Source organism: Arvicola amphibius, chromosome 2 (genome assembly GCF_903992535.2).
Source record: "Arvicola amphibius chromosome 2, mArvAmp1.2, whole genome shotgun sequence".
Taxonomy (NCBI): Eukaryota; Metazoa; Chordata; class Mammalia; order Rodentia; family Cricetidae; genus Arvicola; species Arvicola amphibius.
In genome coordinates, this window is record NC_052048.2 from 106,833,347 (window position 1) to 106,859,578 (window position 26,232).

At 42.0% G+C, this 26,232-nt stretch overlaps 1 protein-coding gene across 1 annotated transcript; it reads left to right on the forward strand.

The window, feature by feature from the left end:
* The first annotated feature begins 7,936 nt into the window (after positions 1–7,936).
* On the forward strand, positions 7,937–20,054 carry LOC119808079 (zinc finger protein 878-like). Its single transcript, XM_038320415.1, has 4 exons — positions 7,937–8,137; positions 15,433–15,559; positions 15,762–15,822; positions 16,677–20,054. Exons 1-4 carry the CDS (start codon positions 8,135–8,137, stop codon positions 18,433–18,435), a joined length of 1,950 nt encoding a protein of 649 aa, XP_038176343.1. The 5' UTR covers positions 7,937–8,134; the 3' UTR covers positions 18,436–20,054.
* Positions 20,055–26,232: the final 6,178 nt, after the last annotated feature.

Here is a 26,232-nt window from a genome sequence, read left to right on the forward strand (position 1 = left end):
CAAAGCGCTGCCTTGAATAGGCTGGTCCTGCTGGAGAAGGAGGGCGGGCCTCATTAACGGAAATGCCCTGCCCCCATCACCCCACAACCCCACCACCAACTTGCCCTAGACTTAAGCAAACCTTCCACCCAAGGAATTTACAAAAACAGGCAATCTGGTTTACCTTTCACCCTGCAATTAACAGGGAGAAAGAAAGAGAGAGAGAGAGAGAGAGAGAGAGAGAGAGAGAGAGAGAGAGAGAGAGAGAGAGAGAGAGAGAGAGAGAGAGAGAGAAAAGAAAGAAAGAAAGAAAGAAAGAAAGAAAGAAGAAAGAAAAAGAAAGAAAGAAAGAAAAGAAAAGAAAGAAAAGAAGAGAAGAGAAAGAAAAGAGAAAGAATATCAGCTTGCCCAGAAAACCAGTTTCTGAGCTCTTGAAGCCAGGACATCCCCACCCCCACCTCTATTCCAAAAATTGATTCTCAGCCCCTGCACGGTGTGTTCAGGTTTGGAGGTCTCAGTTTCTCAGGCTAATAAAAGTCTACTCTCACCTGCGCAGTGGCAGCACAAGTCTTTAATCCCAGCACTCTGGAGGCAGGACATTCTGTGTTTGAGGCATTCTGTTTTACAGACTGAGATCCAGGACAGCCAGGGCTACACAGAGAAAGCCTGCCTTGGGGCAGGGGTGGGGGAGGCAGTTTGCTCTTGCTGTTTTGAGTTTATTATTCATTTTTGTTTGCTGATTTCTTACTACACTGATATTTTCTCACCTCCGAATTTAAAATTAGTCAGGTGCCCAGGGCTTTCTCAATCCCATATTCAATCAATAACTCAAAAACACACAAGCAAGCAATGACAATTATTCAAGTCAGGGAAAAAGCAGAATTTATAGTGAAAAACTGGCCTCAAATAAAAACAAGAATCACTGTTCGGTGTCAAACCCAGAACAAAAAGGCTAACTGAGGTGCCTGTTAATGTACTAAAGCAGTCACTGTCTGCCGGGTTTTCTCAGCATCTCTCAGTAGCTGTTTGAGTCTTCCTGGCTGGCATACCCATGTGCCACCCTAAAGGACACCCCAAGGACTGAGGTGGTCCATGAGGCAAAGCCAGGTAACTTTGCCCACTTCCTGTAATGGATCCATGTCTTCTCATAGGCAGAATTTTCCCTTCCTCTTTCTCTGAGCATTGTTCACTGTTTTACTGTCTGGAGATCTGGCCCCACACTCACAGAGATCCTCCTGAGTGTTGAGATTAAAGGCATATACCACCATTGCTTGACTTTATATAGCCTATGACAATATGGACTGGCCCCTCCTCTTTAAATTAATAATCAAGAGCCCAAGTCTATCCTCTGGCAAATCTGACCTGGATGATCAGTTGGGGCTTTCATCTCAGATAACCCTAGGCTGTGATGAGTTGATAATGTTAATTAGGACACAGTCTTTCTTTGCACCCTGGCCATTGTTTTGTATGCTGCCTAGGTGGAGGAAGGGACTTCACTCTTTTCTCTGCCATCCGGATTCTTTTTTGTAATAATATTGATGTTTCAGTCTCCAGTCCTTATTCTCTGGCCAAAGTCACGCTGGGGAGAAAAAAAAATAATCTCTTTTTTCTGCTTTTCACCATTACTTGTCTCCTTAATTGGCTTACCCAGTGCTAGTGGCTCAGGCTCTAACCACAATGAGTCTAGAAACCACTCTGAAGCAGGAGGTACCTCCTGCAAACGTTAACCACAAGCTGCAGCCCTAAACCACTTCTGGTCCCGCTCAAGGATACAGAGGCATCTGTCTGCCCTGGAGTTGGCAGGCATGGGGAGCACTGGTCACACAAGCTGACCACAGGCTGGTCCAAAAGGCTATGACAGGAGCCCCACACAGAAGCAGACACAGGAAACCACGAGCAAGTATCCACAGCCTGAGTCTGAGTCGAGCTACACATTTGATTGTCCAGCATGTGCAGCTGCCGGGCATGATGGAGCAAGGAATGAGAAGTAAAAGTTTTTGTAAACACATTCCAGGATAAGAGAGATCAAGAGAAATGCCTGTTTGTAGCTTCGGTTCTCAGCAAGGAGAAGCAGAGGACGTGAAATACCCTTCTACCCAAGCCACTGGCGTAGTAGATTTTAATTCCATCTCTTTCTGTTTACTGAGGCAGAGACTGTGGGGTGTGATCCATCCCTGCTGCCAGAAAATGGAGACAGAGACACCATCTCTTCCTGTTCTAACAACTCTGTGCAGGTAAGCTCTGTAGATTTTGTTTTACTTTATTGTTATTGTTTCAGGTGGCTCATGGATGGAATGGAAGGCTTCCACACCTTGGAGAGTTTGGCGAGCTTTACTGATGCTTCAGGAATCAGAGAAACCAGGAGAGATGGGGGTGCCTGAAGATGCTCTACACTGTCTGGAGGGAGTTTGCTCTATAAGTTTTTCTTTCTTTTCTTCTTTTTTTTCTTTTTTTTCTGTAATGGTCTGGAAGGACCTAATGTTTCTCTGTGCAGATATGTCTCCACGTATTATGTCATGACATTGTAGCCTATATCCTACAATCTATTGTTTGTCCATCTACCAAGAAGGTTTTCCTTTGTGAGTCTGGTTATTGAAAAGAAGACCAGAAACAGAAGTTAAAACAAACAACCCAACTGACACTGGGTTTAGTGGTCCAAGTCTTTAAACACAGCACTCAGGACGCAGAGGCAGCCAAATCTCTGAGATCAAGGCAAGCCTGGTCTACCGAGGGAGTTCCAGGACAACCAGGGCTGGAAACCTGTCACAAGCAAGCAAGCAAGCAAACAAACAAATAAAAGGGGCAGGAGAAGTGGCTCAGCAGTTAAGATCACTGGCTGCTCTTCCAAAGCTCACAACTGCCTGTAACTACAGTTCCAGGGGGTCTGACATTCAAACACAGGCAGAACACCAATGCACATAAGATAAAAATTAGAAAAAATTCTACCTCTGGGCTTTCTAAGTAAATTCTATTTTTTAAAAAATCTTGGCATGAAGCCTGATGGCTTGAGTTTCATCCCTGACACTGACAGGGAGGTGGAAGGAGAGAGCCAGGATCTGACCTCCACATACATGCTATACCATGCATGACTGCACACATGAATCATGCACAGTCACACAAAAATAATAACCTTTTGATTTGTTTGTTTTTTTAATAAAATAAAAATTTAAGGAGAAATGCCAAATTAAGAGATAGAAAGTTTGCCTGAGTCATAGAATTATGGTCTCCTAGGGGCTGGAGAGGTGGTTCAGTGGTTAGAGCACTGGCTGTTCTTTCAGAGGACTCGGGGTCAGTCCCCAGCACCCTCACAGACAGGTAGCTTACACCTGTCTGTAACTCTAGTTCCAGGGATCTGGCATTCTCACACAGACATACATGCATAAAAACAATAAATAATAATAATAAAGAGATTTATTTAAAAAAAAAGAATGGGGGGTGGTGGTGCACACTTTTAAACCCAGCACTTAGGAGGCAAAGGCAGGAGTATCTCAGTAAATTTGAGGTCAACCTAATCTACAAAGTGAGTTCCAGGACAACCAGGACTGTTACTGGTCTCCTGTTCTGTGTTTGAAAGAAGTTCCTTTAATTTATAATCTATTGCTAGTAAGGGATTCCTAAGGGGGGGGGGATATTCAAATAATGTTATAAAGGGATAAAAAGGAAATTAGAATTAGAAGCTTAGATGGGGTGAGTAGGCAGAGAGATGGATTGAATATCGAAAGGGAACACTAACACTGAAGATCTTTTGAAAAGCCAAATCAAAACTACTATTATAGATGCTTCCTAAAATATATACATATATAAGAGGCACTTAAATGCAGTTAGCACATAAAAGACAATGTCCCAACTTGACATCATAGTCTACCAAATAAAACCCCAGGACTAAGAATGTGTTACATCTTTTTGAGCCATTTGCCAAAGAGGACCCATAGACCCTGTTGGAACATGGTCCAAGGATGAAATCAATTCTGAGTGCTTGTGAGAAAACTCTAAAAAGCAAGAGTCTTGTGACCTTAGTTTCTTCAAAAACACAGAATTGTTATTGGAATTGTTTTTGTGTCTCTCCCAGGTGTAGCAAAAAGGAATGAAGTTTACTTAAGATTATTCATTACAATTGGTTGTTATTATTTGTTTAAATGATTCTATGGAAAAAAGTGTTTTTGCCATGTGCAGCTTGTCCTTGTGATTATACATAGTTAGAATGCATGAGAACTTTGCTCACATGACCATTCTTCACCCCCAGAGTATAAATTGTCTGATGTTCTGAATAAAGTTGGCTATTGCGTGGACTTTAGTTCAACTCATTTTTAGCCTCCATTCTCTCAGGTTCCACTGTTTTTAGAGCAATAAACAGATCTCTAAATATTACAGGCTATTGCTAGTGCTATTGGTTACCCTCCACAACCTGACAAGACCTTATTGCTGAAGACATCACATACTATGTCAAGGACCAGGAAGAAATAAAGTTGTTACTCAGCTAGAAGCTTCACCCCACTGGCTAGTGTTAATAGTGCTGGAAGATGCATTTATGCTACTAAAGAGGAAAGTAATTATTTGTCTCTTCCAGCTCTGGACCCTTTGAGCCACAACAGTGCCCTGCCAACAAGATGTGTCTACTGGTACAATAGTAGCATGAATGTTATAGGAGTAACCAACCACTTTTTGGTTGCAATTAAGTCATGCTTCATGAGATGGAGCTCTTACTTAATACCATTAATAAGGCCAAGAACCTGATACTAGATAGGTCATAGGCTGTAGGTAAAAACCTACTACCATTATTCTGATAAATGAACATAGCATAAGACATATTGCTGTACCCATAAATGAGCTATACCCATAGCTCAACTCTCATCAAAGGAGATGGTAATTAACATAGAGAACCCACAACTAGAGAGTGTGCAGAAAATAAGAGACTTGGAGCCCTCAGTTCTAGGTGGGATGTTTTTGTTACATCCCTCCCCTAAAGATTATGGTGGTTTGAATAAGAATACCCCATTTGTTTGACTACTTGGTCTCCAGCTTGTGGAAACTGCTTAGGAAGGATTAGGAGGTGTGGCCTTGTTGGATGAGGTGTGGCATTGGAGGTAGGCTTTGAGTTTCAAAAGACATGCCATTCCCAATGACTCTCTGCCTTAGTTCCATCTTCCTTGATACTCCTGAGCCATGAGAACAAAGTGGAGAAGGAAACGAATGTGCAGGCTGAAGCACAAGAGAAGATGAGGCAGAGGTCCAAGTGATTTAGCTTGTGTTTCCACAAAGGCTGAAGGAGCTAAGGGATGTTGAAGGCTGGAATGCTGGTACAAGTTGTTGGACTGTGTGATACTGTTGACAATAAGTTTCAGTGGATCTGGAACATCTCCATCTCTCAGAGACCATCTGAGAGACTAAAACAGTCTCTGCTAGCCCTCTGCCTTAGATCTGTGGCATTCTGAACTAGCTCTGTTCTCACTTGTGGTCAAATATAACTCATGTACAGTAAATCATCTTTCTTACTGTCTCAGCTGAAAAATCAAAAAAGGAACAGAAAGGTAATTAAGGTAGAGATCTATACAGAAGAGGCAGTGGAATGGTTCTAAGAGTCTGAGGTAGTGGATGACTTCAAGGAAACGGTCTTTTCCAGACACAGCAGGGCTGACACACATTGGAACTCAGACTGAGACAGCATGCATAAAACCTGCATAAACTCAGTCCAGCCAGACAAAATCCCAATAGAGAAGGGGAAGTCCTCACAAAGTCCCACCCCATACCAAGAAGCTATTTGCAATTAACAATTGCTGGGAGAGGGAAAATCATATTTCTTTAATTTCTTCTATTTCTTTAATTTAAATCATATTTCTTTAATATTTTTTACACTGGGAATATCAATCACACTCCAGAACAGGCCCCAGCAGTTGACCAACTCAAACTGGACTCCACAGTTGTTTTTGTTTGTATGTACTTATGGGGGGGGGCATGTTGGAAGAGGTTTGCTCTTTGGGAAGAGGTTCGTTACTTTTATTTTTATTTTTTTTTCATTTTATTATTTTGCGTGGTGGTTTGAATGAAAATGGTCCCCAAAGGGATGGCACTATTAGGACGTGGCTTTGTTGAAGAAGGAGTGGCCTAGTTGGAGGAAGAGCATCACTGTGGAGGCAGGCTTTGTGGGAGTCTCACATATGGTTAAGTCACGTCCAGTGTCTCAGATCACTTCCTGTTGCCTGTGAGTCAAGATGTAAGAATGCTCAGCTCCTTCACTAGCACCATGTCTGGCTGAAAGCTGCCTTGCTTCCCACCATGACTGTAATGAACTAAACCACTGAACTATAAGCGAGGCACCCCAATTAAACAGTTTCCCTTATAAGAGTCATCGTGGTCATGGCGTCTCTTCACAGCAATAGAAACCTTAGCTAAGGCAGTGTGGGTCTTTTGCCTGCATGCATGTCTTGGTGCCATTGCAGGCCAGAAGACGGCATCAGACATTATCTCCTGAAACTGGAGTTACAGACAATTGCAAACTACCACATGGTTCTAGAAATTGAATCTGACTAATTTAAAAGAGTATCAAATGCTCTTAACTACTGAGCCATGTCCCCAGCCTCAATCCTTTAATATTTAGCCTTCTAGGGCCATCAAAGTATCTTGTAAGGTGACATCGAAACATGGGCTGTAAATAAATTTACCAAAAGGGAAAGGCAAAAGTAGGAAGTTTATTAAATACATTGTATGGCAGCTACAACTATTTGATAAATACAGATTCCATAAAATGACTGAGAGATGGTGGGCATCTTTTATAGCAAGTGAAAGGGGAGATTGTTTTATCCCATCTTATAGGTAATTTGTGGGGTTCATACCTGACGGGCCAGAATGACTTATTATTAATTTATTTTTATTTTATGTGCATTGGTGTTTTGCTTACATGTATGTCTGTGTGAGGGTGACAGATCTTGGAGTTACAGACAGCTGTGCGTTGCCATGTGGGTCCTGGGAATTGAACCCCAATCTTTCTGGAAGAGCAGTGAGTGCACTTAACCGCTGAGCCATCTCTCCAGCCTCCCCAGAATGGCTTCCTAATATCTTATTAAATACTAAAGCTTTCATGCTCTCTATTCTCTGTTGAGACTTCCCATTTGGGCCAGTTGCTATAAATTGTTGTAAGTGAGGCTTTAGGTCAGTGGTTCTCATCCTTCCTAATGGTGGGGCCCTTTAATACAGTTCCTCATTTGTGGTGACCCCAACCATAAAATTATTTCCGTTGCTACTTCATAACTGTAATTTTGATACTTTTATGAATTGGAATGGAAATATCTGTTATGCAGGATATCTGATATGCGACCTACAAAGAGGTCTCGACCCACAAGTTGAGAACCACTGCTCTGGATGTTTGGATTCATGGATCACGAGTCCTTGGTTTAGGTTGTAAGCACTGGAAAACCAATTGTTAAAGAGTAGGAATTTTTCATTTTCTTTTTGGATTTTTTGCCTCCACAAATTCCACTTTTTTCTGTGTCTTGAATATTCTCACCCCTTTGTTCATATTTATTGATTGAGAAATTATTTGTAAGAAAGCCTTAAATGTCTGCTTCATTCCCTGTTTCTGAAATGTGATAATATTAGACCCTCCCTGTTATCCCAGGGATTTCTAAACTGCCTTGTCAGTTTTTTCTGAGGACGTGGGTGGTCGCCAGAGACAGTGTGAGATTCTCTAAGGTCACCGGCAACCTCACTTTGAGGAAAAAGCGGCGGAATCACCCACTGAATAAGTATCTGCAAAGCCAGGATTACCTGCGCTTTAAACGCACGTTTTTTCCCAGGTTGGGCCCGGAGTTCTCCAGAGTAAGAAACGGGGCCAGTTGTGAAGTCTTCAGCCAGAACTCTGTCAGTGACATCAACCTGCGAGGAAGGAGATGCTTCCCCTGTCACTCAGGATCCAGGAGGCGGGCCCACGGGTTTTTGCCCAATCAGGGAGAACGTTTGGTGCCTTTGTGAACTGTCCAATGAGGAGTTTTGGTCTTTGGTGACGGAGGCTGCACAACATTTGGGGTGCCATTGTGTGTCCCCGCCATATTGTTGTCCTGTGTCTTTGGCCGAGGTCCCCAGGTCTCTCCCCTCGGTATCTGCGTCCTCTTCACTGACTACAGGAGTTTCAGGAGGGCATCAGGACTCCCGGTCTCTGGAAATGGTGCGTGCCGCTGGGCGTGAGGAGGAGGCTGCTGCAAGCCGAGGCAACAGTGGATTCTCATCGGGCTCCGCTGGGCCGCGCTGCCCGGGTCGCTCTGGGTGGACCTGGGTCAGCAGGCAGAGTCACGGTCCTGGCCCTCGCCGAGCGCTCGGTGCTGCAACTTCTCGGGTTTCCTGGGCGCCCGCGTCTTTGCAGTCCGGGCCATGTAGGCGGAGAGTCGTGGGGGATACTTGGTTTAGGGCTCGTGTGCGGGGAGGGAGGGAGGAGAGCCGCGGGGTGTGGTGATCCTGGGTTCTGTGCACGTTATCTGGAAAATAGGAGACCATTATGTCTCCACAATATCCCAATTTACTTAATAGCTAATCATTTCGCAGCCCTTGTGGGCTTCTTTGGCTCCAATTTGACGAGTACACCTGGTTATCCTTGCGAGATGGCCATTGGCAACCACGATTCTTTTATCTCAGTCTTAACCACTAATACCAACAGGCAAGCAGGTTACAACGCACGAACTCTTCACACTATGGCATACAAATGTTCAGGTTGCTGAATGTCTAGGATACGGTTAAAGATGCTTGAAGATAAGGGAGGTTCTCTTCAAATTTGAGGCAGAGAACTGATAAGATTTAGCAATGAAGATTCAGAGATGTCCAAAGCACCTCTGGAGCGGAGGCCATTAGACCGTCCGTTTGAGAAGAGCTGAGGCCCGTGGCAGGAGACTTTGCACTGGCTCTGGAGTCCTGCGGCAGAGGCAGGGGTCCTTTCCTGCGACATGTTTCCTGTCACTTAATAGTTGAACCTCTGATCATTCAATAGACCAGTTCACTTTCTGTAGTCTTAGGCAGGGGTTACACCTGATTAGGTTGATGAATTAGTTTTAGTAGGGCTTTATTTTAATAATCTGATTTATTTTCAGGTGTCATTATTGAGATACATTATTAATTTGTTCCTTATGTGTTTTGTTGACATTGATACTCAGAATAAACCAGTGCGGAGTTGTCACTTAACAAAATAGAATCATATTAGGCTTGGCACGGTCAGAAAGCTGGTAATCCCCACAGTATTGAATAACGCAGAGCAACCCCAGCCGGTTTTCTTTTCTTCTTCTTTTTTTTTTTTTTTTTAGGGGGGAGGGGTGTTTTGAGACAGGGTTTCTCTGAATAGCTCTAGCTGTCCTGGAACTCACTCCTGTACATTAGGCTGGCCTCGAACTCACAGAGATCTGCCTGCATCTGCCTCCCTGAGTGCTGGGATTAAAGGAGTGCTTCATACTGTTTTCTGTTCTCTCTCTCTCTCTCTCTCTCTATATATATATATATATATATATATATATATAGATATAGATATATATCTTTATATATCTATATCTATATATATATATATCTTTCTCTCATTCTCTCTCTCTCATTCTCTCTCATTTCAGTGGCATCTGCTTTCCTATAATTCCATGACCTCTATCCTTGGCCTAAAGATTTTGTAACTCTGAACAAAAGTCTAACTTTCCAAGTCCTTCTGCCGTTGCCAGACGTCCTTGCAAAGAAAAATTTGATCCATGTGCATAAGTGGCTCGGATTGATGCCTGCATGACAGGAGAGGGCACCAGATCTCATTATAGATGGTTGTGAGCCACCGTGTGGTTGCTGGGAATTGAACTCGGGACCTCTGGAAGAGCAGCCAGTGCTCTTAACCTCTGAGCCATCTCTCCAGCCCCTCTAGACATCATTTTAACATGAACTTGTTTCATCAAGTAAGGCCGCGATTGTGTGTGAATGGAGCGTTGCAATAGGATCAAGTCCTGCGTGGTTGGTCCTCAAGCTTGCCAATGGTTGGGCTGGGGAGGATTGTCTCTTGTGGGGAGTTAAAAACGGTTGTGAATATGGACAAACGAGAGCAAATGGAAGGCAGGCGAGCCTGGTGAAATAGGGGGCTCCACAGTCAGAGAAAGGATTTTTTCTGAGGTCATCATGTCTTTAGGGAACTGGTGTGTGCTGGCCCAGCCTGGGGTGGCTGAAGGATCAGAGCGAGGAGAATCTTAAGGAAAATCTACCCAGATATTTTTCTACTGATAAATTCAGGTCTTCAGTGCTGAAGCAAAAAGTGGGCATTTGGAGGCTTTATTGGGGTTAAAACTTAAGAAGGGTGTTTTCAGTAGTGGAGTTCCTTAGATCACGAGCACAACTGGTCCTGCAATAATAATCCTAATCACAGTAATAATGATGATAGATGATAGTGATAAGTAGAGTTATGGGAATATAGCCTTAAACCAGGATGGCAGCACTGTCCAGTTCAACCTTTTCATATGTTTGGTTTTGCATCCCCAGTGCTGTAGTCAGAATACAGTGAAGAAAAGAGCTTGGCATCTGTGGTTCATATGGGCATGCAGTATAATGGACTATGTGGTCTTTGTCCTGTATTTCGGAATAGAACCTCAAGAACTCTTGGAGGTTCCTGTGTAATCAGAGTGTCTTTGTTTCTGATAAGCCCCTTTCAGGCAATTGCTGAATTTCTGTGGTGGATGAGCATGTATTTAATGAGCTTAATATTTAACTTTTTTCTTCTATTGATGTGTAGAGGTGTTTTGCCTTCCCGTGTGTTTGTGCACCACGGGTGTTGTTGGTGCCTATGGAGTCCAGAAGAGGGCATCAGATCCCCTGGGGTTGGCGTTGCCTTGTAGGTGTTGAGAATTGAATCTGGGTCCTTTGTAAGAGCAACCAATGCTCTTGACCACTGAGCCATCTCTCCAGACCCAGTATCTAACGTTCTGACTGAGGGTTTCTTTGTGTAACTGTGAGCAACGCAGGCTGCTTTGCCTGGATGCTTCCCTCGTTATATAATTTTTTAAAAATAAAATAATTGGGTTATTTCAGCATTTTAGAATTTTCTTTCATGATTAAGTAGGTCGTAGCAATTTCTGCGGTTTGTAGGTGAGTAGCTAGAATGATAAGGCCTGTGAAAGCCAAGAGAAAGGTTACAGTAAACCATTTGTTTCACACTAAAATTCCTTGTGCGTGTGCGGATCAGAGGAGCCACGTGCAGGTGAGTGAATGTGTTGGGCTCCGTGGCATCCTCATCTCCTTTGGCTTTGTATCTGGAGTGTGTGTGTGTGTGTGTGTGTGTGTGTGTGTGTGTGTGCATGTACACATTCCTTTTAGCCTTCATGTGTTTTATCACTAAGCAGAGTGTTGCCCGCTTTGAATTATGAGTGAATTAACATGCCCTCTATACAACACTTGTACAGGGCTGAAACTTGTGTGCTTGTGAGTTGTGGATTCTTTGCCTTAATCTCTTGTGTATATGGTGGAAGATAAAGTGAGCTGGGAAACTGGTCCATGCCACCCATCACTTTTGGGAGCCAGTGGACAGAGCTAGGTATTGAATCCTACATCTGTGTCTTATTCAGAGAGCCAGCAATCTGAGAAGACAGTGGATTAACATCCCAAAGATCTGTTCTACCCAGCAGGTTAGATAGGGCAGGGAAAAAAAATCCAGGGAGTGGTTTCATAGTTTCATAGTTTACTCTTGCCCTTCCGGGCAAGGAGGTCAGAGTTGTCTCGGATTTATGGCGTTGGTGCTTTTTCCTCCATTACCTCCTCTCTCTGTGTATCAGGTTGTCTTTTACATGAAGGCCACCCAGTCTTGAATGCCCGAGTCACCCTTTGGATTACATCTAAATCAGAGGTTGACTCAGAGTACAGACACAGTTGGCAGTGTGTGCAGTGTGCATATTCTGGGCGAACTACCACTGCGCATGCACAGATTCCTTTTTTGTAAAATGAACAGGTATGCTCTTCTAACACACTGTAAAGTGTTCCGATACTCCCTCACTGTTCGTCATAATCCTTGCATCCCTAACAGCTGTTTCGTGTGGAAGATAGTTTCTTATTGCTGCAAATCAAGCCAGCTGTCTTTGGCAAAAAGCTGAGCACATCAGAGCATGCTGTATACAGCAGCAGCCAAGAAGGATTAGAAACAGGAAGACTTGGAAGACCTCACTGAGATAGGAAAGGATAAGTCAATAGTGAAAAAACTCTCTTCTTTATATTAGAGCCTAATAATTTCCTTATTAATATATTAGAGCCAGTTAGCTGAGTAATATATAAGAGTTAATTCATATGTTAGAGTCCAATAAATAGTCTAAAGACCGCTTTAACTTTTGGGTTAATCAGTTAAGTATTTATTGTCTGTCAAGCTAAAAGATTCTTTAAATTCTTCCTGTGTGTGGTATGTCTCAGGAACAATTAATCTATCATAGTCTGCTTTTCAGGAATTTACTACTCATAAAGGCAGACTCTCTAATATATGATTAAGCTTTAGACAAATTTAAAGTCTGCCCAAGTTGGTCATTTAATTCCAGCACTCCAGAAGCAGAGGCAGGTGGATCGATGTGAGTTCCAGGACAGTCTCATCTACAGAGTGAGTTTCAGGCCAGCCAGAGCTACATACATAGTAAGAGCCTGACTCAAAATAAATGAACTCTGCCATACAGAGCAATCATAATTTTTCTAAAGCAGTTTATTATTTATTGTGCACGGGAGGAGGTCTGTGTGTCATGGCATGTATATGGAAGTTAAAGGACAGCTCTCTGGAATTCATTCTCTCCTCACAGAGGTTTCCAGGAACTAACTCAAATGCTCAGTGTTTACCCAGTGATGCATCTCACTGGCCCGTGTCCAGATTTTTAACTTCCTTTTTTATTGATTTTATTGAGTTATATATTTTCTCTGCTCCCCTTCCTTCCTCTCCCTTCCACTTCAACCCTCTCCCGTGGTCCCCATGCTCCCAGTTTACTTAGGAGATCTTGTCTTTTTCTACTTCCCATGTAGATTAGATCAGATTTTTAACTTTTAATTCCTGCTCTGTGATTGTCCCATCAGTTTAAGGATAGCTGTGAGGGCTGAGGTTAAGCTCATTTGGGGTAACTACTACTACTCTTAGCAGGACAGTGTGCAGGACTCGATTCTAATGAAGATCTCTCTCTCGGCACAGCATAGCCTCTGTGTTTGATAAAGTGTGTTCTTCCTTTTTACATTGATTTGAGCCCTCCAAGCCCTGTGGAAGCATGAAACTGGAGTCAAGACCTGGAACCGAGGCCACAGAGTGCTGCTAAGCAAACTGGCTTGTTCACCATGGCTTGCTCAGTCTGTGTTCTTATACCTATCCGTGGTGGCACTTCCCACAGTGAGCTGGACCCCACCATGCAGTCAGTAATGAAAATGGCCTCAGACTTGCCTATAGGCAAATTTTGTTGAGGCATTATCTCATTTAAGAGTCTCCCTCTGTGAGAGTCACAGTTACATTTTAAGCTTTAATTACAATGCCTTAGAGATCCATGAAACAAAAATACCTGTGATCTGTAAGCCCCTTGCCCAAGGACAGGTAGTTCCTGAAATGCTGGGGGCCACATGTGTTCACTCCCCTAAACAGGTTTGTTTGATCCATCTGTACCGGATGTGCTTGAGGTAGGTAGGCAGGAAATATGTCAGGATGTATGCTCGCCCCAGATTGGACTTGATGGGAAATGCAGTGAATTATGAGTTTTCCTCCTTAAGCCCTTGCCATACTTAATTCTGGGCCATTTCCCAGGAACTTGGGTATGAACTTGGCCAGAGCCAAGATCCATCTGCCTCTGCCTCCCAAGTGCTGGGTTAAAGGCACACACTATAACACCCAATTGGAGATTTATTTTTTTTAAAGATTTATTTATTTATTATTTGTACAAACTTCTGCCAACATGTTTACCTGTACGCCAGAGGAGGGCATCAGATTCCATTACAGATGGTTGTGAGCCACCATGTGCTTGCTGGGAATTGTATTCAGAACTCCTGGAAGAACAGCCAGTGCTCTTAACCTCTAAGCCATCTCTCCAGCCCTGGAGATGAATTAAGAGACATCTAAAAAATAGAGTACAGGTTTTATTAGGAAAGAGAGAGCCCAGGGAAAGAATAAGTCATGGCTAACTGTAGATACAGGCATCTCAAAGAAGAACATCAATTAATGAAGGGTACTTTTTAGATTTGGGAACAAGAAGGAAGTACTGAAATCTGAAATTTATATATAATTTTTATTGCTTTTACACAAGTAAGCACAATATATTTATTGTCTTTGAGAAGATTATTTTTATAAAAACATATATTGCCTCTGCAAGCAAGTATGGCTTTACTAGTATTGCCTCTAGTTTCTTGTTTGTTTACTTGTACTGTAGATTATTCTTAATGAGTTCCATTCAATTTTTATTTTATTTGGTTTTTTTTTACAGTTTATTTATATTTATGTTTGTTTGCTTTGAGGCAAGGTCTCACTATTTAGCTCTGGCTATCCTGGAACTCATTACTTAGACGACAATGGCCTTGGACCCACAGAAGTACACCTCTGCCTCCCATGTGCTGGGATTAGAAGTGTGGACTACCATGCCCCGCTTTCAGTGTTTTTCATTAAGAGTGAGCTATAAGAAACCAGGTACATGCTTCCAGATATTTTTCAGTACATTCATTGAGAATGTACTAAGGTCCCTAACAAGTTGTGACAAGACATGAAATTGTATCCACTAAGCCAGCTTCTTTGGAACTCATCATGCAAAGAAAGTGTTATCCAATCACTAATTTCTGGTGACCATGCAAAAATACTGCAAAGATACCGAAGTTATAAAAGTGGCATATAGGGGCTAGAGAGATGGCTCAGAGATTAAGAACATTGACTGTTCTTTCAGAGGTCCTGAGTTTAATTCCCAGCAACCACATGGCAGCTCATTAACCATTTATAATAAGATCTGATGCCCTCTTTTGGTGTACAGGCAAACATGCAGACAGATTACTGTGTACATAAAATAAGTAAATTTAAAAAAGCATATGGTTGGCATCAACTGTTTGGAAAAGCCATACCATTCTTTAGAATTAGACTGAAGAGGAATTCTTCCCAGTACCAGTTTCCATTCCACAGGAGAGGTAGAACATTTTCTCTAGCATGCATAAAATGTAGTCTCATGACAGTCAGTGTTGTCTCTCTTATGGTTATTAAGTAATCCTAAGTTGCTATAAAAAGTTTAGGGCTATCTGTGTAGTAGAAATTTTCAGCACAAGGGGTGATCTCATTCTGCTTTTGCTTTAGCAGATATCTCCAATCTGCTGTTAGGATTTCTGTGTGAAAAATCAACATGTGTATAAAATTGTATGTATGGAATAAGGACATGATTTGAACACCTGTGGAACATAACATCATATCAAGTTCTTATGAATTAAGTCTAGATCTCCAGTACTGTAAGGCTCACCCTTTCCCCTGGAAATATATATGGGTTCTTTTAGGAATCAGTGACCTTTGAGGATGTGGCTGTGAACTTCACCCTGGAGGAGTGGACTATGCTGGATCCATCCCAGAAGAACCTCTACAAAGATGTGATGCAGGAAACCTTGAGGAACCTGGCCTCTATAGGTGAAGGTGCCATTATTTTCTTACTTGGTCAATGAAAGAATAAGTAGTTTTGTCTTATTTAAGCCTACTACATGAATAAGATTATGGAAAAAAAAACACTGTGGGTGAATATGTCAGGTGGGAATCACTTTATATTGTGAATTTAGCTAGAATCTCTTTTTTCCCTGTAGCAGTAACTCATTTTTATTGGTCTGTATTTTAGGAAACAAATGGGAACACCAAAACATTGAAAATGAGTATGAAAATCTCTGGAGAAAACTAAGGTAATTTGTACCCTAGGAGACAGCCGTGTTCCTCGGGACTCTTTGTGTGCTAGCACATTTTATAAACAAGTGATACAAATAAACCCAGCTCCACACGGTTTTAATTTTAACAAATCTCCTCCAGATCTGCTTACACATGAACCTTCGGCAATCAGAACTAGTATTAGTAACAACTGGAGCATTGTGATGCCATAAGTAATACTTTATCATGGTTCATATATACTGTCTTTCATTGTACATAATATTATTCAAAATGTTTTATTGACTCATCTCCAGACTTTGTGTATACATTATATACGAAATAAAAATAAAATTTCTTTTTAGAATAGAATGAATTATCAAGATAACTCATAATGGATATACAAGTATGTCAGAATCCAACATTATTTTAGTCACTAGCACATCAAAAAGGTATACAGTATTAGATATTGAAAATGTACGTATTTATTTGTTTGTTTATTATGTATACAATATTCTGTCTGCGTGTATGCCTGCAGGCCAGAAGAGGGCACCAGACCTCATTACAGATGGTTGTGAGCCACCTTGTGGTTGCCAGGAATTGAACTCAGGACCTCTGGAAGAGCAAGCAATGCTCTTAACCACTGAGCCATCTCTCCAGCCCCTTGAAAATGTATTTAAATGTGATGCAGACATTCAGCTTTTGCCTGTAGTGAAGACAGTGTAACACAACTACTCATGGATACCTCTGTTTTTATTCTAAATATCCTTAAACCATATTGTAGAGTATTCAATTCAAATATTGAAAAAAATTATTGCAGGGGATATAACCAGCACTCCTTGTGATAAATCATTAATAAACAATTTTTTAGTAACCCACTTTTTATTTTTTGCAGTAGCCAGTTGTTGGAGAGACTCTGTGAATATACAGAAGGTCACCAGTGTGCAGAAATCATTAACTGGACTCCAGAGTGTGTTGTGGGCCAGAAATCATGTTCAAGAGTTCCCACATACGAAAGCCATGTGTATGGAGAAGTGGTTATTGGCCATTTGTCTCTAAATGTCCCTCCTCATCCTCACCCAGGACACAAGCCATATGGCACTCAGGAATATGGAAAAGAATTGAATAAACATAAGGAATCTGAGAATGCCTCCCATTCTTCCACAGCCTTCCAGAAGAATAAAAAAATTCCCACTAGGGAGAAATCTGAAACTAGTCACAGTAATGAAGATGTTAGGTGTCTCATGTCCGGTCAGAATGATGAAAAGACTTCTACTGGAGAAAAACAGTATGAATGTAAGCAATGTGGGAAAGGATTTACTTCTTCCAGTTCTTTTAGAAGGCATGAAGAATATCACAGCCGAGAAAAATCTTACGTTTGTAAGCAGTGTGGGAAAGCCTTCCCTTTTCCTAGTTCCCTACAAATACATGAAAGAATTCACACTGGTGAGAAGCCCTATATGTGTAAACAGTGTGGGAAAACCTTTGCCCGTTCGAGTTCCCTTCTGACACACGAAAGAATTCACACTGGAGAAAAGCCCTATGTGTGTAAGCTGTGTGGGAAAGCCTTCACTGACCGTAGCTCACTTCGGTTCCATGAGATGATGCACAGTGGGGAGAAACCGTATAAGTGCACGAAATGTGGTAAGGCTTTTGCTTCTTCAGGTGCCTTTCGCAAACATGAACGGACTCACACAGGAGAGCAGCTCTTTGTGTGTTTGCAGTGTGAGAAAGTTTTCAGTTGTGAAAGTGCTTTTCGAACACACAAAATAATCCATTCTGGAGAATGTGTATGTAAGCAATGTGGTAAAGCATTTACTAGTCACAGTTCGGTTAAGTACCATGAATTGATGCACAGTGGGGAGAAACCCTATGTATGTAAGCAGTGTGGAAAAACCTTTAGGTCTCCTAAGCAAGTTCAGATTCATAAACGAACTCACACTGGAGAAAAACCTTATGTGTGCAAGGAATGTGGGAAAGCTTTTACTTTTCTTGGTTCCCTTCAGTACCATGAATTGATTCATACTGGAGAGAAGCCCTATCTATGTAAACAATGTGGGAAAGCCTTTAGGTCTTCTCGCCAGGTTCAGATACATGAACGAACTCACACCGGAGAGAAACCGTATGTATGTAAGCAATGTGGAAAAGCCTTCTTTTCTCTGTATCATTTAAGAAGGCATGAAGTAATTCACAGTGGCATGAACCCCTATGTTTGTAAGCAGTGCGGGAAAGCCTTCAGTTGGTTCAGTACCTTTCACAGTCATAAGCAGACTCATACTGGAGAAAAGCCCTATTTATGCAAGCAATGTGGGAAAGCCTTCTGTAGTCGCATATCATGGAGAAGACACGAGAAAGCCCACACTACAGTGAAGCCTTATGCGTGTGTGCAGTGTGGAAAAGCCTTTCGTTCTCCCAGTTACCTCAAAATACATGAAAGAATCCATACTGGAGAGAAACCCTTTATATGTTCGCAATGTGGGAAACCCTTCCGTTCTTTTCGTTATGTCAAGTCACATGAAAGAAGCCACACTGGAGAGAAACCCTTCGTATGTACAGAATGTGGGAAAGCCTTCAGTTATTATAGTTCTTTCCACAGACACAGAAGAACTCACCAGACAGTACCCTCGAATACGGAACTTGAAAAGTCTTCATAACATAGGACTGCATTTAGAGAGAACTATAAAGGTTAAGCATGTGGAACACCTTTTGGTCTTATTCTTGGATTAAGAAAGAATGTTTGGCCCAGACTGGTGTACCACACCTTTAATCCCTAAATGTGAGAGGCAGAGTCAGGGAATCTCAGAGTTCAAGGCCAACCTGATCTACATACTGATTTCCCAGCTACCCAAGGCTACATAATAAGACTATTTCAGAGAGAGAGAGAGAAGAAAAGTATGTTTGTATGTTTGGCTAGAAAAGATGTCCAATAGCTTCCCCAGTGAGAATTTTTCCTTGTCAAAGTACAAGGAACTCAAATAGTGGCACCGTCCTATGAAAATTTCTCATATGTTAATTTCCATAAATGTGAATAATGTGAAAAACTGGATACAAATTTTTGTCTGTTTTTGAAAATCCAAAATCTGAAGAAAACTTTGGAAAGATAGTGTACTTACTGAAATTTACTAGGGATTTGTTTCTGTCTTTCAGAAATAGTCTTACCATGTAACCCTGGCTGGTCTTGATCAAATTATCTTCCTGTTTCAACCTCTAGAATGTTTGGGCGAAAGATGTCAGCTTCCACATCCAGTATCAGTAGTTCATTCATGTTTTGTTTTGCTTTGTTTTATTTTTCAAGAAAGGGTTTCTCAGTGCAACAGCCCTGTCTGTCCTGGAACTAGCTCTATAGACCAGGCTGGCGTCGAACTCACAGAGATCTGCCTGCTTCTGCTTCCCAGGTGTTAGGATTAAAGGCGTGCACCACCACCGCCCAACTCAGTATTTCATTCTTAAAAGAACCTTTCTGATCTCCATGCTTTACATTTTTGCTCTAGAAAAATTATCCTTTTAAATTAATTTGAAAGATTACCTGTATATGCATGCATCTGTGTGTGAATTTGTGCACATTCATGTAATGCCTGCAGAGACCAGAAGGAGATCCTCTGGGGCTGGAATTATAGGCAATCGTGAGTACCATGTGAATGCTGGAAACTGAATCCAGCCCTCTGCAAGACTATTACACACTCCTAACCACTGGGCCATTTCTCCAGACCCTGGAAAATTATCTTTAAACTGAGTATGTGAGGTAGAAGATTGCTTGAGTACAGGAGATGGAAACTAAAATTTAAAAAAAAGAGGAAAAAAGGTACATTATCTTTACATTTAGTAAGGTTTCTTAAAGCAATGGTGCATACAAGTTTAATGGGTGAATCATTTTGCATTGAATCAAGTAGTTTTTCTTTTAATTTCTGAACATTGATGAGTTGATAGTTACTTGAAATGCCAGAAGGCATTAAAAAAGAGTCTTGCTTTCAAGTTCTTGAGATTAATGCATCATGGAAAAATGACTTTTTGTGAACATTGAGATTTTCCCTCTTAATTCGTATGGCAAGTTCTTGCCAGTTCTGTAGGCTGTCATTCTCTTCCATGAACAAAACCCACTTTTGTATATTTTTGTTTGTTAACTTTCTCTCTACCTGATTTTTTTCCCTAACATTTCTTGTTTCTGTGTCCTTTAAACTATTTTCAAGCCATTGGTAGTTTAACAAGTGTTAATTCTTAGTCAACTGGGAAGGTAGGTGTAAATGTCACTCTACAATTATAGATCTCTCACATTTGCAAGCGTTCCTAGTTTTTTTTTATGTCACCAATCATTTCAATTGTACATATATAAATGATTTTTTCTTGTGTAAATGTTGTTTTGATATTTATATTGTATCATTGGTTTTTTGTTGTAATTTCTCCTTCAGTCATTATACTAAGAGATATGTTGGTTTCAGTGGCCCCTTCCAAAAACTATGAGTACCATGTAATAAACTGTACTAAATCTTTTCGTATACAATAAGCAAGTATGACTCACCAGTAAGAACATTCTATAGACCTTCTGGCAGGATTGGTGTTTAGCTTCCAGGGATTTATGGGGTTCCTCAGATAATAGTTAGGTGCCTCTGTGTTGAATGTAATGAGATTTGAGTGTAATTCTATATTTGGTGAGCATAGAAATTGTTCCAGAAATTTGAATTCATGAGAATTATTACTCATATTAGTGAAGTGAAAGTGCTTTGTTCATTTTCACGATTCAGGATGTTTTATACTTTGTTGGTTTTACAAACACGTTTTCTTTTGTCACAGTTATCAAGGAGCAGTGCCCTGTGGTGTGAGCATGGGGCACTTGCCTTCACAGCGGCAGGTTTATCTTTGCTCTGGTCCGGTGTTTACTTTCCTGAGTTACTATACCAACATAACAATATACTGTTCTTCACAAATACAGATGTTCCCAACTACCCATTTGATTATAGGAAGGGGTAAACATAGCAAGAAGTTATAATCAACCTAGTGACCATTAAACCTTAGACTAGTCATTTTCAGGATGCTTACATTAGGTCCAGATTGGTAAAAGTAATTTCTTCTGCATATTATTTTTTCCTCTAAATTAAAAAAATGGCATGTATTATTGTGCAAAGTAATGGGTTTTGTCATGATGTTTTTGACACATGCATACTATGAGTTTTTAATCTTTTCTCACCCATTTTTTTCTCTTTTATTCTTCCCTCTGCCCAATGGACTTAATCTCCTCCCAGATGGACTTTTTTTTCTATACAGGTTTTCTCTGTGTAGCCCTGGCTCTCCTGGAACCTGTTCCGTAGACTAGGATGGCCTTGAACTCAGAGACACACCTGCCTTTGCCTTCCAAGTGCTGGGATTAAAGGTGTGCGCCACCACACCTGGCTCCAAATAGACCTATAGTTTCATGTCTTTCTCTTGCTAAAATTTAGAGTCTGTATATGCTAAAACATACAAACTGTTGACTTGTGGAGTTCAAAACCACTTTGGTCTATAGAGTGAGTTCCAGGACAGCCAGTGCCATGCAGAGAAACCCTGTCTTCTAAAACAAACTACCCCCCCCCCCAACCAAAAGCAATTTAAGGAAGGAAGCCAGTGTTTTGAGTCAAGATTTAAGAAGACCTATAGTGCCTCATGGAAGGGGAAGCGTGGTGAGAAAAGAAGCTTAGCTGTGTGAATCAACGAGACAACTGGTTGACCATATTGCCTCCACAGTCAGATTGGGGCTCATCTCGAGTCTCCCACCCTCCATCTCTCTATTTAGTCCTGAATCCCAGTGCTCGAAATGGTGCCACCCTTACTGAGAGTAGGTCTCCCTGAAAACACCCTTCATAGACTACGAGGTGTGTTTCTATGGTGATTCTGTATGCACTCAAACTAATGACGATTCATCATCGCCCTGTGCCGGAGGATAGGAGCTCATCTGTTTATTTCTGGCCCCAAACTCCTCTTACATCATCCACTATCAATATAAAAGAGACTTTAAGATCTAATGGCTTGGTGAGTATCTTGCCTCCCTCTAGCAGGCTCCCCTACTCTGTCACCTGGCTTGTTTCAGGGGGCTCTTGCCTGTCTCCTGATTCTGCACTGGCCCTGAACAATGCCTTCATCTCCCATACTGCCTTTCAAACAGACAGAACAGGTTCCTTATACCAGTGACTCTGATGCCTACACACCCCTCCCTGCTATACCTTTCATGTAGGACCTACTGCTTGTCAGGAAGGGTCATCCTAGAACTGCTCCATGGAGTTTTCCAGGTGTCTTCAGGGTCCCATAGCTACCTGGAGACCTGCTGTTCCTGGTGCTTCCTAATAACACTATCTGGAGTGTTAACATTGACTACAGAAATGGCTGAGAAACCAGGAGTGAAGGCAAGAGAATTAAGACAGCCAAGGGTTCAAGGTCATCTTCCATTACAAAGTAAGCTCTGTTTCAAACCCAAATGACCACGTGAGTCAATAGTGGTGGTGGATTCAAGAGATGATTGCAAAGGGGTAAGTAGAATATCTAAACCCTCAGGCCCAGAGACCTCTCTGACAACCACCTGCTGGGGAAAAGGAAAACTAGAAGCTGAGCAGAACGGAGAGTTCATATCACTTTTGTCCTTTTCCACGCTGGTGTGTTTGCCTAGAAACAACTACCAACTTTGTATTGCCAAAGAATAGGCTGCTGCCCCATCTTTAAATCCATATGAACAGTGTCTTAGAGCTTTTTCCGCTTCATAAGTGAACATACAAGTAGAATGGGGGAGCATCCTAGCATTTAGCAGGTCACTAAGCGAGTGGGCAGAAGACGGGACCCCTCACTGAAAGCATGTGACTTCTGCTGGTTAGAATTGCTACCCTAGAAGGACTGGTTGTGAGGAGCTGCTGGGCGCTAGGAGGAAAGAAGCAGGAGGCCAGAGATAGACAGAGCTCCTGGTTCCCATGGGGCAGTAACAGGCTTAAGGGTGGTGTTTTGTGAATAGTATTTTTAGTGTGCAGAGTCTCTGGGGTCATCCTGTAACTTGTCTGCGTGAAGAAAAATCGGTGAAAATCAGACTTAAAGACTTTTAGGATAGGTAGTTCCTTGGATAAAGGGTTTCTGTGAGTATCCATTTAGGTGATGTACAGAAGAACGTCCCTTTGGAATATTTGAAGGTTTGGGGAGGCACTGTTTCAAGTCTGGGGTTGTACATGGCAGAGGATTGCATGCTCCCCCAGTTACTTTTTTAATGTGTCCTTGACCATTCTCTAGTGATCTGCTCTGGGTCTCGATTTCAATGTTAAGTCTGGTGTTTGAACTTGAGAATGTACGAGATCTTGAATTTCAACAACCTGCTTATCAGAGTATGTTCAAATGTTTCCTTTGCTTCCACTCGATTCATTTTTTAATGCAGGCATCTTATAAGTCTGTCAAAGGCAGACTACTGAAAGGCCAGTAACACGCAAGCTGCAAATCAACTTTAAAAAAAGAAAAAGAAAGAAAGAAAGAGAGAAAGAGAGACAAAGAGAAAATTAGAAAATGTTTTAAGTATGCAATGATTCAGTCACAGCTGGCTCCCTGATTTCGTTGCATTTGTGAAGGAATGAACCCCCAACCTCAAAAAAAAAGGAAGAAAAGGAAAGAGAATAAGAGGAAAGGAGGGAGGGAGGGAAAGAGGAAGGAACAAAGAAAGAGAAAGGAAGGAAGGAAGGAAGGAAGGAAGGAAGGAAGGAAGGAAGGAAGGAAGAAAAAAAGAAAAAGGAAGAAAGAAACCACTTCACCTTTGGGCGCAGAGATGGCTCAGTGATTAAGAACACTTTCTGCTCTTGCAGAGGACCCAAAATTCAGATTCCAGCACCCACATCAGGCTGCTCACAAACAACTATAACTCGAGCCTCAGGGGTACCCCTTTGAGCCTCTGTAGATACCCACACACATGTGCATATTCACACACATGTGCACACACCCACATACGGAAACATACATACATAATTTCCTGGGCCTGGTGATGAATGCCTTTAGTTCAAGGATTGTGGAGGCATAAGTAAGTGGATCTCTGAGCTAGAGGCCAGCCTAGTCTACATAGCAAGTTCAGGCCAGCAAGGGCTGTATAGTGAGACTCTACCTCAAAAAAATTTTTTTTCAATTCAAAAGAAGAAAAGAAGCCCTATTGAACTTTGAAATCTCTATAAAGTGATTACATTTTCAGCGACTGGGGAGGTGAGGTTATCTGTCCAAAGCTTAATTTGTCTTGGGCTATCTTTAACCCTCTTGCTAGCCATTTTTGTCCACTTCCCTGTAGTACCTAATATCGTTGTAGTTATCAGAATCTTTTTAAGGATATTAATTTAGCACACTACTTGCTCCACCAACCAGCAGGCTAAAGTTGGGTCATCTGAGACAGAGTAGAAATGTCTTCATTTTCTGTAATCTACCTATCCAATGTTTCCACCAATATATTTCAAGTCTCTTGACTACCTTTGTTTTGTAACTATAAAATATCATGATCCTGTTACTACATTGGAACATACCACTGGGGTAACATGAGTATTTTCAGGGTATGGTCACTCATACTTGGCTCTGGAATAAATTATCTCTTATCTCCTTTGGAGTGAGAGTTGTGTTTGTTTGCTTTCACATGTTGCTGAAAGGGTGGAAGTCTTTTTTGTTTGTTCCTTTTTTGGCATTTTATTTTATTTTATTTTGAGACAGGGTTTCTCTTTGCAACCCTGGGCTGTCCTGAAACTCACTCTGTAGACCAGAGATCTGCCTGCCTCTGCCTCTCAAGCAGTGTGTAGAAACCTTTTAATTAATTGGGTTTTTTTTTATGTGCATTGGTGTTTTGCCAGCATGCATGTCTGTGAAGGTGTCAGATCCCCTGGAACTAGAGTTAGAAAAAGTTGTGAGCTTCCCTGTGGGTGCTGGGAATTGAACACAGGTCCTCTGGGCAGACAGTGTTCTTAACTGCTGAGTCATTTCTCCAGCCATTTTTGTTATTTTGTCTCTCCCTCGACCCCCAGCTGAGGACTGGACCCACGACCTTATGCTTGTAAGGCAAGTGCTCTACCTCTGAACTAACTGTGCAACCCCGGATGAAGTCTTATAGCAATTAAGTGGGAATTTTGTCATCTCGCAGACCTTTTAAGTAGGGTCTGTATTGTCAGATATGGCCAGCTGTCTCTGAGGTCGCACCCTTCTGCAGCAGCCTCGCTACTCTCAATGCTGATGCTGTAATTCTCACAGCTACCGAGGCTTGTTCGGCAAGCACCCAACTGTGATTCTGTGATTCTCAGTCCCTCGTAGGAGTCGAGGGAAACTGACAAGTAGCCTGATGTGATTCTATAATTTCACTGTGAGGTGTGGCTGAGAACATTGAAACAGAGATTGTTCCTTGAGACCATGAGATGGAGTGCCAGACAGAGTATGATGTGGCCCGTCTCTAAGTTTCTTGGCCTGTCACACTCTAATCCGGACAGCTAGGGGGCTTGATTACAAACCCAGCCTAGCTGTTAAACTATCCCTGCAGCATCAGGTACCTCAGAATCAGCTCTGAGAACCAGGTTATCCAAGACGGAGTTGCTTCATCTCTAGGAATTAGCACTTCCTTCCTCAAGTCTGGGTAACAGAGCCAGTTAGAGGGTCACAGACATACTCGCGGTAGGGAACCTGCCAGTATCTGAAACACTGCAGGAAACTGTGGCCCAGTTAGCACCTAGCCAAAACCTAACACCCCCACCACAGAAATGAGCAAGCTCCTCAGGCAACTAGATCCTAAACCACCAAGAACTTTGAATGGTGCATCCCTTCCTTCGCTCACATGCTCTGCGTCACACATTAACAAGACTTCTGCCTCCCAGTGCGTCACCCTTCTTTCCCCAACGCCTTAAAATAGATACACTGCTCTTTCTGAGTAGTCCCAAGTTACTTCCTTTCGGGTCCCACCATTCTGTTTGATGTTAAATCTTGTGTCCCTGTCACTAACCTGGCAGAAAGGAGTATTTTCTAAGGAGATGCTCTAGCTTTAATGGTATTAAAACAGTGAACCCCAGCTAGGTGATGGTGGCACAGGTCTTTAATCTCAGCACTCAGGAGGCGGGGCAGGTAGATCTCTGAGTTCAAGGCCAGCCTGTTGTCAGAAAAGCAAAACAACAACAACAACAAAAGAAAAACAAAAATCCAAGGAATTGGGATTTCTCTAGGAATCTCGCGTTGGAAGAAGAAAAGCCCGGATCAGCCAGAGCTGGAGCTTTCTCCAAAATGCTTCCCTCCTCCACTAAAGAGATTGGAACCTCATAGAAATGATGAATTTGAGTTATGGTGGGATCATGCCTTGTCCCGGACTGCTTAATGTGCCTAGGTCCCCTAACCTTCCTTCTCACTTTAGTCATCCCAAGAGGGACTGGTGAGGATCACTGAATCTTTGCTCCTCTTCCCAATGTGACCATATTGAGTAGATCTCCTTTCCCTGCTTTTTACTATTAATTTGT

Bases quoted from the DNA above. Each gene is read 5' to 3' on its own strand.
- LOC119808079 (XM_038320415.1), top strand. The intron at 15,560-15,761 runs GTGAAGGTGCCA...TCTGTATTTTAG, and splicing joins GAGGAACCTGGCCTCTATAG to GAAACAAATGGGAACACCAA. The intron at 15,823-16,676 runs GTAATTTGTACC...TATTTTTTGCAG, and splicing joins AATCTCTGGAGAAAACTAAG to TAGCCAGTTGTTGGAGAGAC.